The sequence below is a fragment of the Muntiacus reevesi genome, chromosome 2 (assembly GCF_963930625.1).
Source record: "Muntiacus reevesi chromosome 2, mMunRee1.1, whole genome shotgun sequence".
NCBI classification, from domain to species: Eukaryota; Metazoa; Chordata; class Mammalia; order Artiodactyla; family Cervidae; genus Muntiacus; species Muntiacus reevesi.
The window spans coordinates 87,864,423-87,884,126 of NC_089250.1; the positions used below are offsets into that span (position 1 = coordinate 87,864,423).

The following is a 19,704-nucleotide window of genomic DNA, read 5'->3' on the forward strand; positions in this document are numbered from 1 at the left end:
AAGCTCTATACAGTAAGCAAAAAAAAGACCGGGAGCTGACTGTGGCTCAGATCATGAACAACTTTTTGCCAAATTCAGACTTAAAGTGAAGAAAGTAGGGAAAACCACTAGACCATTCATGTATGACCTAAATTAAATCCCTTATGATTATACAGTAGAAGTGATAAATAGATTCAAGGGACTAGATCTGAAAGACAGAGTGCCTGATGAACTAAGGACGGAGGTTTGTGACATTGTACAGGAGACAGGGATCAAGACCATCCCTAAGCAAAAGAAATGCAAAAGAGCCAAATGGCTGTCTGAGGAGGCCTTACAAATAGCTGTGAAAAGAAGGGAAATGAAAAGCAAAGGAGAAAAGGAAAGATATACCCATTTGAATGCAGAGTTCCAAAGAATAGCAAGGAGAGATAAGAAAGCCTTCCTCAGTGATCAGTACAAAGTAATAGAGGAAGACAATAGAATGGGAAAGACTAGAGATCTCTTCAAGAAAATGAGAGATACCAAGGGAACATTTCATGCAAAGATGTTCTCAATAAAGGACAGAAATGGTATGGACCTAACAGAAGCAGAAGATATTAAGAAGAAGTGGCAAGAATACACAGAAGAACTATACAAAAAAGATCTTCATGACCCAGATAATCAGGATGGTATGATCACTCACCTAGAGCCAGACATCCTGGAATGTGAAGTCAAGTGGGCCTTAGGAAGCATTCACTATGAACAAAGCTAGTGGAGGTGATGGAATTCCAGTTAAGCTATTTCAAATCCTGAAAGATGATGCTGTGAAAGTGCTGCACTCGAAATGTCAACAAATTTGGAAAACTCAGCAGTGGCCACAGGACTGGAAAAGGTCAGTTTTCATTTCAATCCCTAAGAAAGGCAATGCCAAAGAATGCTCAAACTACCGCACGATTGCACTCATCTCACACACTAGTAAAGTAATGCTCAAAATTCTCCAAGCCAGGCTTCAGCAATACATTAACCATGAACTTCCAGATGTTCAAGATGGTTTTAGAAAAGACAGAGGAACCAGAGATCAATTTGCCAACATCTGTTGGATTATTGAAAAAGCAAGAGAGTTCCAGAAAAACATCTATTTCTGCTTTTTTGACTATGCCAAAGCCTTTGACTGTGTGGATCACCACAAACTGTGGAAAATTCTGAAAGAGATAGGACTACCAGACCACCTGACCTGCCTCTTGAGAATCTACATGCAGGTCAGGAAGCAACAGTTAGAACTGGACATGGAACAACAGACTGGTTCCAAATAGAGAAAGGAGTACGTCAAGGCTGTATATTGTCACCCTGCTTATTTAACTTATTTGCAGAGTACATCATGAGAAATGCTAGTCTGGGTGAAGCACAAGCTGGAATCAAGATTGCCGGGAAAAATATCAATAACCTCAGATATGCAGATGACACCACCCATATGGCAGAAAGTGAAGTAGAACAAAAGAACCTCTTGATGAAAGTGAAAGAGGAGCGTGAAGAAGTTGGCTTAAAGGGTCAACATTCAGAAAACTAAGATCATGGCATCTGGTCCCATCACTTCATGGCAAATAGATGGGAAACAGTGGGAAAAGTGAGAGACTTTATTTGGGGGGAGGGGGCTCCAAAATCACTGCAGATGGTGACTGCAGCCTTGAAATTAAAAGACAGTTCTCCTTGGAAGAAAAGCTTTGACCAACCTAGATGGCATATTAAAAAGCAGAGACATCACTTTGCTGACAAAGGTCCGTCTAGTGAAAGCTATGGTTTTTGCGGTAGTCTTGTGTGGATGTGAGAGTTGGACTGTGAAGAAAGCTGAGCGCCAAAGAATTGATCTTTTGAACTGTGGTATTGGAGAAGACTCTTGAGAGTCCTTTGGACTGCAAGGAGATCCAACCAGTCCATCCTAAAGGAAATCAGTCCTGAATATTCATTGGAAGGACTGATGCTGAAGCTGAAGCTCCAATACTTTGGCTACCTGATGCAAAGAACTGACTCATTTGAAAAGACCCTGATGCTGGGAAAGATTGAAGGTGGGAGGAGAAGGGAATGACAGAGGATGAGATGGTTGGATGGCATCACCAACTCAATGGACATGAGTTTGAGTAAACACCTGGAGTTGGTGTTGGCCAGGTAAGCCAGGCGTGCTACAGTTCATGGGATCACAGAGTCGGACACGACTGAGGGACTGAACTGAACTGAATCCTCTACCTTTCTATATCTATATATCTAACCATATCTATGTATCTATCTATTTAATCTATTTATCTATCTACCCATTCATCCATGTGTCTGTCTGTTTACCTTCCTATTATCTACCTATCTATCAACAGCAAGTTTGAAGCATTTGAGCAGCCTGCCCTCTTGGTAAGAGGATAATTAGAATGACCTAGTCTCTTAGTCACAAGTACCACTGCTCTCTAGATGGGGACCTCCAGGTTTTAATAGATTCTCTCACCATATCCTTTACTTGCCCTGAAACCAGAGCACAGGCTGAGAAATTGTATGCGTAGGTGGGGCTCCTGGGAGAGCTAAATGCATGTACAGAGCAGATTTTGTGAAGCAACCTCCAAGATGCCCCCCAGCAGAAATCAGCAGTGCCCCCTAGGGTATTTTAAGGTTAAAAACACTTGAATGGGAAACACTGGGATAAGTTTTAAAAGACTGTGTTCCGATTTCACCTGGAGGAGCAAATGTAATTTTTAAATTGAAAAAAAAAAATCAATCCTTGGAGGTTTTTCGGACTGAATCCTATACGAAAGAAGTAACTGGAGCAGGGAAATTTTATTAATGGGTGTTCTTAGGAATCAAGGCAAATGAAAGTGACTCACATGCCATGTATTAGTGATTCACTTAGAATTGTTTGGGGACCCAAAAGGTAGCATGACGTTCAGGGAAGGGTCTTTCAAAGGGAGGGTTAAAGTTTGAGTCATAAATTACGGGTAAAAAGAAAGCATTCCCAGACCCAATAAGTAAAGTTTGATGTGGCAGATCCAAGATGATATCTTTAATTTGTTTGAAACCAAAGACTTTCAATTCCTAGCAGGAGAAGTTTTAACCTTTTAGTAAAAGAATCAGGGCAAGTGGGAAGTAGGTATTTAATTATATTTCTAAAATGATGTCAGTTTGAGGGAAGATCTCATATGCTTTTGTGTTTGTATACTAAGTGGCTGTCTATACCAAGCAATTTATTTTGCTATTAACTTGATAAGAAATGCATTAAGATTTCACTTGGGCTTTAGTTTCAGGTTTTTTATTTTTTCAAATGCAGAAGAAGTATTCCCTTTCCCATTAATCTATGACCTAGTTGGATTCAAAAGGAAATTTCATAATAGTGCAAATATTCCTTTAAGACTAAGCCCAGACCCAGGGCCAAACATAGCCAGCCCCCATGGATAGGCTGTGTTTTCTTTCCCATTAAATGATGGTCTCAGAATAGGACTATTTCTATTATAGAAGCAGAACAATTTAAATTGCATTTCTAAATATAATATGTTCAAGGCAGTGACTTTAAAAATTCATATCTGAACTCGTATCACTTTCATCTTGACTTTTTATACTCAAAGTAGTTCATGAATTGCAAAGAATATTCTCTTCCTAATTCATTTTTGTAGTGTTTTGAACCTTAGGAATTGTGCATTGATTTGTGAGATGTAAATTCTTCATTGGCTTTTGCCCTGGAAAGTTACCTTAGGAATTGTGCATTGATTTGTGAGATGTAAATTCTTCATCGGCTTTTGCCCTGGAAAATTGATGTTACACCTTTTCCCTAATTTTTCTGTCCATTCCAAGAGAAGAATAAAAATGTGTCTGCTCTCTTTGTAACAATATTTTGAGGGCTCAGATGAAATCTGTTATGTTTTCGGTCCTCCTCAGAGGAAAATGCATATAAATAGCAAATGTTTAAAAATTGGATTATTCCACTGTACGGTACTAAGGCATTTTATGCAGACTCTGCAGATATAAACTTTGCACCTGAATTGTCTTGCTTTCTAAGACATAAGGAAATTGAAGCCACGTTATAATTCTATTTCTTGTTAATAATGGAGCTCAAATTAGACCATGTAGAGCAAACAGTGATTTAAATTAGTTTTGCACTTGAAATGAACAACACAAATAGAAGTTTTGCTGTGGGGGAAGCATTGAATTAGATCTAGGTTTCATCCGAGGCTGGTAATTAAATTTTCAGGTAAATCTTGTTGAGTCTGAGAAGGAAAACATTCTTTTTGATATTCTCAGCCTTCTTAAACAGAGTAAGCCTCGGGGTTTTCTTTTTTCCTTGGTGTTTTGTGTGTCTGAATTATAGTGGGGGAGGGGGAGAATGTGTTATATGGTGCAAGTTGTATAATATGGTATAAATGATTGAGTATGAGGTTTCTGTCATTGAATCAAAATTAAAGGTACCATTCAGAAATTATGTTTGTTTTCTAGGGACACAACCAAATCATAACATACAGCAGACCAATCTATTTTTGTGTGCTGTGTGGCCTTATTTTGCTTCTTGATACAGGGGCCAAAGCCAGGCACCCTCCCACTTACACTGTGTATGGTCTGAAGCTCTTCTCTCCAGGGTCCCTCCAATGGGCTAGGGACCTCTTAATAGGTGAGTTCATTTGGGGGGATTGTGGGAAAGGTCACAGAGACGGGAGGGTGTTTCTCCCCTCGATTTCCTGAATCCCTCATTGGAGAAACTTGCTTACTTGCTTATTGGATCAAGAGATGTGCATGTTCCTTTTGGTTTGCATGCTTTCAGTAGACTCTCTGGGAGCCAGAGCCCAAAGCATCGAACAATGGACTTATTCTAAAGCAGAGGTCCCCCACCTTTTTGAAACCAGGGACTCATTCCATGAAAGACAATTTTTCCACCGACCAGGGGTTGCCGGGGCAGGGGGGATGGTTTGGGGATGATTCAAGCGCAGTAGGGTTTGTTCTCCTGTGAGTATCTAATGTGGCTACTGATCTGAGAGGAGGCGGAGGTCAGACGGTAATGTGAGTGATGGGGAGTGGCTGTAAATACAGATGAAACTTTGGTTTCTCACCTGCCACTCACCTCCTGCCGTGTGGCCCAGTTCCTAATCAGCATCAGTCCATGACCTGGGGGTTGGAGACTTTGTTCTAGAGGATGGTGATACTCATGAGTAGGGAGGTGCAGCACTTAATATCTGAAGACAGGTGGCTAGGGTACCTGGTGTGGGGCATCAGTGGGACTCCCCAGGATGGGAGTGATTTTTGTCCTCAAGGTGGTGGTCACAGACTCACCCACATGGCACAGATGCTCTGGAAATGCGTGAATGGGCGTGGTTCTCAGTCCACATGGCATCCTGGATATGCTAGTCACCTGGCTTTTCACTGGTGCGCTTTACTTGCCTGAAGGTCCAGGCAGTGTTTGATGTAAAAAGCTCCACTTACACAGGTGACCTTCATGTTATAATGGTGTAGAGCCCCAGCTCTGGAGCCAGATGGCTGGCTATTTGAATTCCAGCTCTGCTTCTTTCCTACTTGTGTGACCTTGAGCAAAATTCAACTGTAGTTTGAGGATAAAAATAGTACACACCTCAGAGGTTGTTGCAAGCTTTAGATGTGTTAGTATATTTCAACATATAGAAGAGCGTCTGGGACCAGGTGTTAGTTATTATTATCTTTATTATGCAAAGAGGCTGCCCCATTGTGGACCTGCAGCTCTGAAGACTTGACTGCCAATGCTATGAGAATTCCTGTGATGACACCCAGAGGATTACACACGTATTCATGTGTGTTTATTTGATCACATTGACCAGATGAGTTGATAAAGGGCAGCTACCAGAGGCTGCACTTCCTAGATCTGTTACTTGCCAGTTGGAAGTTTTCCTCGGGGACATTGTCAGAGTCATAGGTCCTGCATCATCATTCTCTGATCCTGTGACAACTCTTGGAGTCTCTCCAGTGGGACTCAGGAGGACTCCAGATTTGATGTCTCTGTGCTTCTTAGAGGTGAAAACTGGAGGAGACATCCCACCTTCTGGCTCACTTTCCCAGCTGTCATCTCGCATCCCTCTTCCTACCGTTTTGGTAGCAGACTGTTCACTCCCCTCACAGTCGGCCCACTGCATGAACCCACCTTTGTTTGCATCCTCAGCACCTCGATTCCTGCTGTATCATGTGAGGAGCTGAGTGTTGGGACCATGTTTCAGAGACTGTCTGAATTCTAATAGGAAACAGAAACAAATTGGGAGAAACTTAGGAACTGATCCCATGATTAAACCCTAGTTGGTGTCCTCTTGGTCACTTCCCAGGTAGTTCAGTGGTAAAGAGCCTGCCTATGATTCAGAAGACTCAGGTTCAGTACCTGGGTCGGGAAGATCCCTTGGAGGAGAAGATGGCAACCCACTCCAAAATACTTGCCTGGGAAATTCCGTGAACACAGGAGTCTGGCAGGCTATAGTCTATGGGGCCCCAAAGAGTCGGACACGACTGAGCGACTAAGCATACACACACACGGTGTCCTTTTGCCCAAGAATCTTTACTTCTACTCTGCTTTTTTTCTACTCTAATATTTTTCACTTTTCTTTTTATATTATTTGAAATTCTGTCACAACACACACACACACACACACACACACACACACACACACACACACACACACTATGAAGGGCTTTAAGTCCCTTCTTCTACCTTCCCATAAATTAGTTCACCCCTCTTCCTTCTGAGATCAACTTCAGTGAAGGAGTCAGGGCCTGGGTAGGCAGACATGCCCCATCACCACGGCCCACACGTGAGAGGACTGTCCTTTCCTGTCATCTTCTTTTTATAAACAGCAGTGCTGGACTCTGGAGTCTTCAGTCAAGGGCATGGGAGGAGATGTAGAGGGCACACAAGGGTTTTGGAAGGTGTCCAAGAAACACCTGTCTGTGCCACAGCATTGCCTTTTGTTGTCTGTGGCCACACTCAGTCTTGTGTACCTCGTGGACCTCTTGCCTGAGGATCTCAGTGAGCATGAGTGTCGGCAGACTTGCATGTCCTAGAGGCCATGAGGGTTTGCAGCCTGGCCTGAAGCCCCAATTCCCGTGTCTTCTCACCTAATCTTTGTGTCCCTTCTCTGCCGCACTCCCAGCCCCGACAGCAATACACACTATGCTAGGCAATGATGACTCATTTCCCTAAGGTGGGTCCCATCTTCTCTCCTTGCACAACTCCTGCTTTTCATAATATCGAACTAGTTCTGTAGTCATCTGCTCCATTTGTGATGTTTGACCATGTCCATCTCTGTCACTAGCTTGGACATTCCCCCAGGGAACCCCCGGTACTAAGCATGTCCAGTGCATACAGGAGACACCTTGTGGAGGGGTGAACATGGAGTTTGCTTTAAATACCAAAGGAATTACTGTGCAGAGGACTTTGGAACACTTCCCGTTCATTAATCAGGAAAAGTCTATAGTCGTTTTGGGACTGTTCAACTCAGCCCTTAGAATAAGTAGGAATTTTGTAAGTACCTTTTACAGATGGTTTGTATAAAGAGATTTAGAAGAGGAAAAGCATGACATATATTCCATTTAGAAATCATTTTTTTTCTGAATAGATCTCCCCTATTCCTATTTTTCTTTAATTTACTACTATGAAAAAGCCAATGCTATTGAATAAATGCAGTTGTCTTGGCATAGTGGACTTACCATACCATCAGAACGTAAAATTAAATGTTATTAAAGCTCAAAAAGTAAGACCTTAATGTAATTGGTCAAAGTCTAAGATTTTACTTTTAGCAGTAACCCTGGTTCTAGAATTGGCTATTAGCTATGTACATTCAAATTTTATTTATCTTCAAATCAGTGGCATTAGGGAGTGGAGATGGGGCAGGGAACATGGCATTTCTTATCTTTTTCACCAGAATTCCCATTTTTCTCATTAAAACTCCCCCTTAATACATATTCTGTCTGCTTGTCAACAGTGAGGAGAGTAGTGATAAATAATCCAGCATGCCAACTTAATGACTTCAAGGTCAACGAAAGTGGAAGCCAAGAACAGTGGCAACCCCTATGGAATGAAGGTGGTAGGCGTTACTAGTTTGTACCAAACAGGAAAAGATCGTGGGACAAATTTAGACAGAAAGAGAGGCTTATACAAAGTTTCCAACTTTATGAGGGAAAAGAAGTTCAGAGTCATCTATTCTTTGTCACCTTCTGTCCCTCAGCTACCAAGGAATCTGAGTGGGTTATAGCTGCTGACATTGTTAGGTTCAGAGTTAGCAAGAAGAGAAAGAAAAAACTTCAGGGAAAACAAAAGTTTGTTAGGAAGAAAAAGGGGAGTTTTAATGTCCTGAGAAAGTACCACAAATGGGTGGCTTGGAACAGCAGAAGTGTGTGTCTACTAGTTCTGGAGACCAGAGGTCTGACATCTCTGAAAGCCCAAGGGGAAGATATTCTCCAGGCTGTCTCCTCAGCCTGTCAGTGGCCCTCTTCTCCCTGTATCTCTTCACATTATTCATCTTCCCTGTCTTTGTATCCGAATTTCCCCTGTTTATAAGGATTTCAGTCATATTAGATTAAAGCCCATTCTAATGATCTCATCATAATGTGGTAATCTGCAAAGACCCCCATCTCCAAATAAAGCCCCATTCACAGGTCCTTGGCATTCGGACTGTGATATCTTTTAGAGGGGCACAATTTAACCCATTTGACAAGGAGCATCTAAGAGAAAGGACATGAGAAAAGTAGGAACTGAGTACGTGAGACGTTTAACATCGTGGGCCCAAAGATGCTTGTGTGCCCATCATGCTGAGGGAGTGGTTCTCTTCTGACTGATGCTGGAGTGTGTGAAATAGTGCCTGGAGCTGTGCTTTCCGGGTAATATCTCTATTCCCCACTGCTGCTCTTGGTTTCTGCTCAGACTACCAACCTACCAGAGTGTAGAGAGGCGGCAGAGGAAGAGGAGCAGCAAGAGAGGAAGATGTAATGTCCGCTGCCTTATTCTGCCTCCCAGGGCAGAAGGGGTTTAAAGTGAGCCAGGGGTAGGAGATGAGTTTAGTGGCCATTGGGCAGGTGGGGAGGTTGGAAAAGCTCTTTGCCATGTGTGACATGAGAAGAGAACATCAGATGACAGAGCCATAGAAGGAGGAGAAAGTGCAGTGATAAGGAATAGCTCTACACCAGACCACTTCACCAGTCTTGGCAGTGAGCTATAATCCACCTACTAGACAGTGGAGAGATGCAGAACCTTCCAAGAGATAAGGAACCTGGAGAATAAAATTGACACAAGAAGAAAGACAAAGTCAGTGGTGGGACTAGTTGTTTTTGTAGGCTGAGGGGTGAATTCAGGAAATAGAAACACTCAGGGTGATATTCTTACATAATTTATTTCTCTTTATGATCTTTCATATATGTTCATAATATCACTTCTCTTTCATTATAAGGAGAAAGTCTGTCTTTTTTCCTCCACGAGTAAGGTGAAAGACCTTTCTAGTGCTCATTTCCTTTGCTGACCTCTGGGTTGAAATTTTTTTATTACTTTGCATTTGGGTAGCTTCAACAAAAGCCTATGAGTTTGACTGGCTTTGTAATCATCCTTTGGATGAGAAAGTCAGGAGGTCTGCAGTCCCTAGTACTGTATTTCAAGAAGAGCAGTAACAACGCCAACGTGTGCTCTGAGAAGTGTGGCCACATGGGCTACACGGGGTCTTCACATGGGGCCAGGGAATGGGGATGTCCAGTCTAGAGAGGAAATGCTGGGGTCCTGGGGGCACACGTGGTGGCTGCAGTGGTTAAAAGGCTGCCAGATTGGAACAGGAGAGATTTTATTTCTGTTGGAGTAGCTGTGATAACAAGTTCCACTGTCTAGTAAGTGGATTACAGCTCACTGCAGGACTGGTGAAGTGGTTTGGTGTAGAGCTGTCCAGTAGGGCCATGGGTTGCCTAGTGAAGCAAGGAGTTCCCTAATGTGGGAAGAACTTGGGCAAGATGAGACAGCATCACTTACAGAAGGGTTCCATGTGCTTAATGGGTCCTTTCCAAATGTGAGAGTTTGACATTTTGTTTTAGTCTTCAGGACCCTCTCCTGTTACCTACACTAAAGCGGCTTCAATGATGTAACCCTTGGAGATAATGGAGGTTTTGTAACCAGTGACTGAGGTGGATCCACTCTCACTTGCACACTGAGAGACACATTTCCATGTCTTGTGTAAAGACTTGTCTCTTGGCCCCAGTAATCCATGTCAGGGCCATGTGCTAAAGCACAGATATGACATGTAGGAGACACACAGTGTTTGCCGTCATACCAAGTTCAGTCGCTCAGTGGTGTCCAGCTCTTTGTGACTCCTTGGACTGCAGCACGCCAGGCTTTTCTGTTCTTCACTATCTCCCAGAGTTTGTTCAAACTCATGTCCATCGAGTCAGTGATGCCATCCAGCCATCTCATCCTCTGTCACCTGCTTCTCCCTCCTGCCCTCAATCTTTCCCAGCATCAGGGTCTTTTCCTTGGTTTTATTTCTGTGTTACTTTAATTTTGCTCACCTCCCCCCACCCCAACCTGCAAATATAGTAATGAATATTGTTATTCACATTTAACATAAGAAAGGAGCAAGTTCCAATATTTTTATTTATACCCTGTGCTTGAAAAGAAATGGAACTGTACCAGAAGTTTCTGCATTTATGGTAATTATTAGGGAACATGAGGAGTAGGCAGGATGTGAGGGAAAATTACAGACCCTCCCAGCAGTACACTAAGAAAAAACTCTTTGTTCACAGGGAAAATTGCCAACAAGCACAGCGATTTGTTTATTTTTCACTTTTGGGAAAAAAGACAAATTAATTTCAGCAACTTCAGGTGGAATTTTCCAGTCATCCTGCTAATGCCACAAGGTTTGGGCTGCGTTTTCATTCACCTGTTCCACTCTGGCTTTAAAGGCGAGAGTCTTCCTTCTCTACTTCCGCCTGGGGATAACCTAAATCCTGGGCTCCCCGTCGTCTGCTCTGCTTCTTCTACTGTGTCCTTCTGCTCCTGCTCCACAGGTGTGGCCAGAGCATCTTCGGTTAAAACTTCTGGCGTCTTGTACCATTTATTTTCCTCCTGCCATCCTTCATCGTGTTCCACTTCTTTCCACTTTATTAGTTTGGGTGTTATTGCCTAATGTATTTCTTTTGATAATATTTATTCTATTTATTATGTATTTATCTGGCTATGCTGGGTCTTAGTTGTGACGTGCAAACTCTTGCATATAAGATCAAGTTCCTTGACCAGAGATGGAACCCCAGACCCCTGCATTGTGAGCATGGAGTCTCAGCCACTGGACCACCAGGGGGGTCCAAGCCTAATGTATTTCTTGTAGAAAATACTTATTTACCCATGTTTCACTGCACAGGTTCAGTATTTGGCTGCCATTATTGTGTTATTTCACAGTCAAAAATTTTTTCCCTGTAGTTCTTCATTCTTGGTATGGTTTTTGAACTAATGAAATCTCGTTGCACCCTCCCTCTGCTCCTGTCCTAGTCATGAAGAATGCAATGAATTGTCAAATCTTCACTGCTGGGTTTTGAATCCCAAAGTTAAGAAAAACTAGTCAGTTTTCTTGAAATTACATAAGTTAAAATTTTTGATGCTCAAAACTATATGTCCTATCATTAACTTTCTATTTATTTCTTCGATCTTTCCTTTCATATAAAAACTGAGGAAAGAAACTGTCTTATGTGATTATGACTAGCAGATATCTATTTGTGTCTTATTGCCAACTTTGTTTTTGTTTTAAATTTTATTGAAGTATAGCTGATTTGTAATGTTGTGTTAATTTCTGCTGTACTGGAGAGTGACTCAGTTATATATATATATATGTATATATATATGTGTGTGTGTGTGTCTATATATATATTCTTTTCCATTATGGTTTATCACAGAATATTGAATATAGTTCCTTGTGCTATACAGTAGGACCTGGTTGGTTGGTTGTTGTTTAGTCACTAAGTCGAGTCCGACTCTTTGTGACTCCATGGACTGCGTCAGGCCAGGCTTTCTGTCCTACACCATCTCCTGGAGTTTGCTCAGACTCATGCCCATTGTGTCAGTGATGCCATCCAACCATGTCATCCTCTGTTGTCCCCTTCTTCTGCCCTCAGTCTTCTTTCCCAGTACCACAGTCTTTCCCAGTGAGTCGGCCCTTCACTTAATGTGGCCAGAGTATTGGAGCTTCAGCTTCAGTCCTTCCAATGAATATTCAGGGTTGATTTCCTTTAGGATTGACTGGTTTGATCTCCTTGTTGTCCAGGGGATTCTCAAGAGTCTTTTCCATCACCACAATTCAAAAGCATCAATTCTTTTGGCACTCAACCTTCTTCATGGTCCAACGCTCACATCCGTGCATGACTACTGGAAAAACCATAGCTTTAACTGTATGAACCTTTGTTGGCCATTATCCATCCTATATATAATAGTTTGCATCTGCTAACCCCAAACTCCAAATCCATCCCTACCCCTACCCCTTGTTATTGCCAACTTTGACTGAGAAGCATGTTACTCACAGATCTCTAGATTTTTACAATATAGTTTAAATCTTGTGACAGAAAACATTACAACAAAATCACCATGTATGTCAAAATATGGCTCCAAACCCAAGCAAAGGCTCGTTTGTCATAGCCATGTTTGCTGCATAAAATTTTACCTCCTCACAATGTGAGAACAGTTGTTTGGTATTGTTGTAGTGGGGTTTGTTCCATATTATTATAGTGGGGTTAACCCACTATTTTCCAGATAATGGGACACACAAACACTCTCATCCCTACGATTTCACTGTGGAAAGTTTACATTTCCAGTTCTTCAGAAATAGCTGAAACACAGTCCTCATCCTTCCTGCGTGCACTGTTCACTGTGATTTATGTATGGGGCTTGGACATAGTTCCATGTTTAGGCGTCTTAGATTTCAAATCAAATTTCCCTAGTTTTATTAAGGTTTACCAGTATTAAACTTCATTTACTTTCCACCCAATAAACTGAGATAGAAAGGTAGACAGATATACTGTACCACCACTAATAGGAGTTTCTGTGTTTTTATGAAACCTAACTGAAATAGGATTGAGAAAGAGAGAACGATGGGTAAATTGCTGTAAGATGCAGCTTGACCGTATGTTATTTCCCTGAACAAATGATCTCTGTGAGACTTTGAATTATAATGTATAGAAGGTGTTAGTCGCCGACTCTTTGCGACCCCATGGACTGTAGCCCACTCAGCTCCTCTCTCCATGGAATTCTCCAGGCAAGAACACTGGAGTGCATTACCATCCCCTTCTCCAGGGAGTCTTCCTGACCCAGGGATTGAACCCGGGTCTCCCACACTGCAGGCAGATTGTGTACCATCTGAGCTGCCAGGGAAGCCTGTAACGTGTATGTTTCATCTAATTGCGCTGTGATGGTCTGGGGGCCAGCAGTCTTCCTCTTCTCAGGCAGGGCTCCCTCCACCTCCCAGGTGACCTGCTGCACCTGAGAAGCAGGTCCTTCAGTGCCATAGCATCACGGTGATGGGGTTTCTTTGACAACTGCCACCTTCCCTTGCTCCTCTCTGGGTTCTGACTGAGCTCTGAGTTTGCAGTGAGAACAGCGAAGACACCACAGCTCAAGCCCTTGAAGGGACAAAGCCAGTAGCCCTGCAAGAAGAGAGCCCCTAATGACTGGCCTTGGGTTTTGCACATTCCAGTCATTTTCCTGGTCCTTTCTCCTGTCTCATCTCCCCCAAGTTCAGGTCTGTCCTTGCAAACTAAAGGCCAGTCTACTCTCTACCTACCATCCCCAGGTGTCCTGGGCCAGCCTGCTGGCCTCTTCTTCAGCGGCCCCTCCTGTTACTTCCAAGGCCTGTGTTTAGTTCAGCCTCAGCCTCCGTCAGTGGCTGGGGGAGAAGAGGCCATGGTGTCTCCAGGACCAGGGCGGGATGGACTGGGCTGAAAGGTGGGAGGGAGGTGGGATTGCGGTGGAACCTGGGACCCTGTTTCTGCATGCTCACTGTTAATTTTTTCTGTTTGCTTTCAGTGTTTCTCTATTGCTTCCCCGCAATCTCCCTCCTTGGACTCTTCCCGCAGATCAACACTTTCTGCATTTATCTTTTGGAGCAAATTGACATGCTATTTTTTGGAGGTTCTGGTAAGTCTTTTACATTCTGTTCTTTCTATAAAAAAGTCTCAAGTTCAGATAAGGGCTAAATAGCCTCAGGCATGGAATGAAACCTGGACAGTTAGGTTTTCTTTGTCCTCAGCCTTAAAGGACTTCAGCTTGGGTTGGTAAGGTTGATTGTGGGCCCTTCTAGATTCATCTGGCCAAATTGAAAGTGGCCCACCTGCCTTGACACAAGCAGAAAACAGGGAAGTGTAGAATTCTATGAGCTTTGCATTTGGTTTAAAACTGAAACTGTGAGTCGCTCTGTCGTGTCCAACTCGTTGCAACTCCATGGAATATGGCCACTAGGCTCCTCTGTCCATGGGATTCTCCAGGCAAGAATATTGGAGTGGTTACCATTTCCTTCTCTAGGGGATCTTCTGGACCTAGGGATTGAACCCGGGTCTTCTGCATTGCAGGCAGATTCTTTACCATCTGAGCCACCAGGGAAGCCTGGACTTGGTTTAGGGACCCTCTAATTCTTCTTTGGAAAAGCTGTATGTGTGAATGTATGTGAACGTGAGTGAATGGAGGTTAGCGTGTGAGCAGGTGCATTTGAGCACGTGCCTGAATGAGTTAGTCTGGGAGCATGTGGGTGTGACATTGTGAGTGTGTGTTGTGTGCGGGCCTGTACAGACAGGTGACCTACGCCCTTTCATTTGGTGTTTCCCTTACTTTCTGACCAAGGGTGGGTAAAGCTTCATCTAATGCTTACTTGGAGACTTTACCCAGATTTCTTACCTTTAAAGCTTACTCTTCTCTAATTGGAAACTAACATACTGATCTCATGGGGTTGCTGTGAGGATTTCATGAAGTCATGTACATAAAGCATTGGAGCATAGCGGGTGATCTGTTACAGCTACCTCCTCCTTGTATACATGCACACACACGTACACACACACATACACACACACCTACACACACAGGAGTTCTGGCTTGTTCTGTTTATGTCTATCTATCCGTTCATTTATCTATCTATCTATTAATCTATCTAGCTATCTATTCATCCATCTCTATATAGCTCTGTATGTATCCATCTATTATCTATCTCTCATCTGTCTATCATCTATTCATCTATTAATATCTATGTATCTATCTATTCATCTATCTAGCTATCATTCATCCACCCATCTATCTGTACATCTATTCATCTATTCATCCTTCTATTATCTCTTTCGTCTGTCTGTCTCTCATCTATCTATCTATTCATCCATCATCTATTTGTGGATAGATTTATCTATTTATCTATCCCTATCTGTGTCTAATTTCCATTTCCATATTTGTCCCTCTCTCTCTCTCCTTTCTTCTATTGAAATCACATCTCTGATCCTTCCTGGGCCAGGAGCTTCCAACTATAAGCAACAAGGTCTCCCCACCTCCACAATGACTGGTTCACAGTCTTCTACAAGTTACCGAAAGTTCTTTCTAACTGTGGTCTTCCTGAGTTTTTAGTTAAAAGTCGGTGTCTTTCTTGTGCTAAGCGTCACCCAGTGCTTTTTGGCTGCCCTGTGGATTGAGGCTTTGCCCCTTTGGCAGGTACTCTGCATTTGAAAGTTACAAACTTCGCTTTCTTACCGTATGTATTGACTGTGAGACCTGCCAGTCCAGAAGGGAACCCTTGCTGTTTGTGTTCCAGCCGTTTCGGGGATGCTGTCAGCCGTTTACAGCGTGGCCCGGAGTGCGTCCGCTGCGGCCGTGCTGCACGTGTTCTGCTTCAGTGCCGTGAAGGTAGGTGCGAGGCCCCAGCCGTCTTCTCACGTCCAGCGAATTAACTGTTGGAAGTAAACAAACATCTCCTCCAATTACAAGAGGAACAGGATCTGAGCACATCAGGAGTAACAGGGCCTGGAGGCTGAGGCCTCGGTGGTCTAGAAGATGCATTAAGATACTTGGTTTGCTACTGACCATAAAGCCCACCTGCTCTGAGCCCCCCACGCTTGCAGGTGTCTGCCTGGCCCAGTGAGGTACTGACACTGGGAGGGGCTCTGGCTTAGCATGGCAAACAGGCTCGCACTTGCTTACTGGTGCTTCCTTCTGAAATACCACTCAGAAGATGGGGAAAGGATACAATTGCATAGAGCTTTATGGACAGAGAACTGGAATGGATGTGATAGCAAAAAATGTTAGAACCCAGAAAACAGATGGACCATAGATTTATTCAGATGGAGAAAGGTAAAACCCAGGCTGGCAGCAAAGGAAACCTAGAATGTTTAAAAAAAAAAAAAACAAACAAACAAAAACAAGATAAGCATTAACTTTTGGAAAAGAACAAGTGGTATCAGAAAAGAAATGTGTGGTCAGTGCATGGCTCAGCTGTGAATAATATGTTGTATTTATGACAGTCTGAATAACAGTTGCAACTATAATAGCAGAATAGGGGGAGATGAAGTGTGTGTGTGTGTGTGTGTGTGTGTGCCTGTCTGACTTTGCAGAGGTCTTAATCTTGTCTTCCATATTAGAAAGTCAGCAAATAATATCTGAAGTTGAAAAAAGTCAAGAAATAACAAAAGCATGTTATTTGGAAATATGGAGGAAAATAGGTGAAGGAGAAACAGCTGAAAGTCACTGCCTTCAGGTAGCAGGAATTAGAGCAAAGAGATGGGTGATGTGGGCAGAGGACCACTGCTGTTCATCCCTACTTGCAGAACTGCAGAGGGTCCATGAAGTCTGAAACAAAACACGTTCAGGGCCATTTTCAATCAGTAAAAAAGTAATTGACTGATAGTATACTTATTTCTTGACTTTATGGACACTCTGCCTTTAATGTGTTACACCACAAGTATGTCTTTGATAAAATAAAAATTAAATGCAAAAGAGTAAATGATATATGTTCCAAAGGGCTTTAAATAGAGAGTATATGGAATTTGTTAACTGACTTTTGAAAAGATTTTAATTTAAAATCGTATTAAACTCATCAGTATCAGTGGCAGCAATGTAACTGTTTATTCCTCTATGTGGAAGAGAGGAATTCAGTAATGTCATCTTCCAATGCATCACAGTTGAATTTCTCTGGGGTAATCAATGGCATAATTCCCTCCTCACTCCTTCCATCCTTTTCATATGATTATCTTCTTTTGCATTAAAAAAAGGCAGAGGAGAAGGCTCCTTTTTCCAATACATAAGGGTAGCTTACAGCTTTTGGTGGATCTGTTTGTCATCACATTTATACTTTTGGTGGATTGGTTTGTCATCACATATATATTTGTCACATAGAACAATTATATAATTAATCAGTGTTTCTGGGTTCTTGCTTTTGAAATATAATTCCTTTATTCTGTCACAGGACCCAGGTATTCCATTCAGGAAAATTACTCATGTATTTTCTGAAAACCTCTTTCTACTGCTCTTTGGTAAAATGACTGCCTATAAAATTTGGGGGTCACAAACTTTTCTCTGCAGGACCCTTTATATTTAGTTCTGTTATGTTCCAGTCTTTGCTTGTTTATACATTTATTTTTCATTGATTTTTTTGAAACTCTGGTTCACTGAGATATAATTTGTGTGCTGCAGAACACATATTTTTAATATACATAATTTGATACGTTTTGATAAAGAGTTTTCCAGGTGACACAGTGGTAAAGAATCCGCCTGCCAATGAAGGAGACTCAGGAGATGCAGTTTTGATCCCTGGATCAGGAAGATCCCCTGGAGAAGGAAATGGCAACCAGCTCTGGTATTTTTGCCTGGAAAGTTCCATGGACAGAGGAGCTTGGCAGGCTACAGTTCATGGAGTCACAGACAGTTAGACACAACTGAGTACAAATTTTGATAAATGTAAGTTTTGATAAATTCCTGCCTCCAAAACTGGAGAGATCGACAGGTAAATACAGAGAACTAAAACTTACTGCAACAGGAGCCCAGGAACAGAAACCTCTGTGGGAACCAGTACCAAGAGGAGGAAAACCCGAACTGTAGTTGACAAATTGCTGAAGGCTCAGTGTAGACAAGTCTGAGAGCTAATAACCTCAAGTGAATCCAGTCATTAGGGAAGTCCCACACTCTTGTGAGTTTCACCCCATGAGCTCAACAGTGAATAACTGGAGAAGAATCCTCCTGCTTTCAGTAGGTGGAGGGGGAAGAGTAACCATTTTGAAATATAGCGGAGTATTCTGTTCTTAACCAAGCCTGCCTTAAGAGTTTACTGTAGCCTAAAGTACTGGGATTTTTCCAGAGCCTAACTGACCTGGAGGAAGGGAAATGCCAAACTCCAGTTTGGCTCCAGCCTTCCATGTGGGAAAGGGAAATACCCAATTCCAGCCCAGTCCACTCTTTCCATTCTGTCCCACCTAAGGTGGAGATGGGACTCAGAAGCACTTGTGAAGTTTACCGTCTAGAGGCGCAGTGTCACCAAAATATAGAACTAATCACTAGACTGTAGAGTTTCCCTACCTCACATATTAATACCATATTACTAAAGGTCTGTTTACCATAGTTCCTTTTACCTCTTACATGTCTGGCTACCAAGAAAAAAAATTACAAGGCATACTGAAAAGCAAAAAACACAGTTTGAAGAGAAATATCAAGCATTGGAACCAGACCTAGATATGACAAGGATATTGGAATTATCAGACTGAGAATTTAAAACAACTATGATTAGCATGCTAAAGGTGCTAATTTAAAGTGGACTGCAGGCAAAAACAGATGCACAGTGTAAGCAGAGCGATGAAAATTCCAAGAAAGAAACAAGAAGAAATGCTGGTGATTAAAAACACTCTAATAGAAATGAAGAATGCCCTTGGTGGGCTTATAAGTAGATTGGACATGACTGAGGAAAGAATCTCTGAGCTTAAGGAAATGTCAATAGAAACTTTCAAAATGGAATAGCAGAGAGAAAAAAGACTGAAAAAACCCCAGAATATCCAAGAACTTTGGGACAACTACAAGAGGTATAGCTTATGTATAATGGATATACTGGAGAAGAAAGAATGAACTATAACTAAGAATGTTCCTGACAGAACTATCTAAAACTCCATCAATAACACATTTTTCTAGGGGAAAGAGACATCTGAGCTGGTTATATTGCTGTGATGGAAACAAGACATTAAAAAGTTCAATGAATTGACTTCCCAAGTCACTCCATGAGTGGTCAGACCAGAAACCTCACTTCCAGATTCTCTGTCAGTGTCAACTGTTAAATCATACCTGCTTACTCTAAACCTTTGACTTATGATCAACCTTTGTCTCATGCGTCATGTTTTTGATCAGGTAAGCCTCATTTGAGAGTGAAAAATAATTCGTTGATAATAGTATTGTTGTTGAATCTATAGAAGACAGAATATTCTTCCAAACACCAGATGCTTTCCACAAAGGAGCAACTCACTGAATTTCTTAGATTAATTTCTAAAGGAGAAAGGTATATGCTCTGAAAAACCCATTTTATGTGACAAATGTTTTTTGTTTGTTTGTTTTATTTTTGGCTGTTTCACTCAGCTTGGAGAGATCTTAGTTCCCCGACTGGAGATTGAACCCAAGGCCCTGCAATGAACACGCCCAGTCTTAACCACTGGACCTCCAAGGAATTTCCTTGACAAATGTTGAAGGCTCATTATTACCAGTTCAAATATTATCAGAATTAATGTACACTCCTGGGATTATGAAATAACTTTTTCTTGCAAAGT

The 19,704-nt window shown here is 42.2% G+C and overlaps 1 protein-coding gene across 1 annotated transcript in view; it reads left to right on the forward strand.

Moving 5' to 3' along the window:
* The window catches only part of PCNX2 (pecanex 2), a 300,484-nt gene that overhangs the window by 92,042 nt on the left and 188,738 nt on the right, over window positions 1–19,704 (forward strand). Inside the window, exons 13-15 of the mRNA XM_065919838.1 lie at window positions 4,420–4,591; window positions 13,964–14,074; window positions 15,723–15,814. Of these exons, the coding sequence (XP_065775910.1) occupies window positions 4,420–4,591; window positions 13,964–14,074; window positions 15,723–15,814 (375 nt within the window). The remainder of the gene's footprint in view (window positions 1–4,419; window positions 4,592–13,963; window positions 14,075–15,722; window positions 15,815–19,704) is intronic.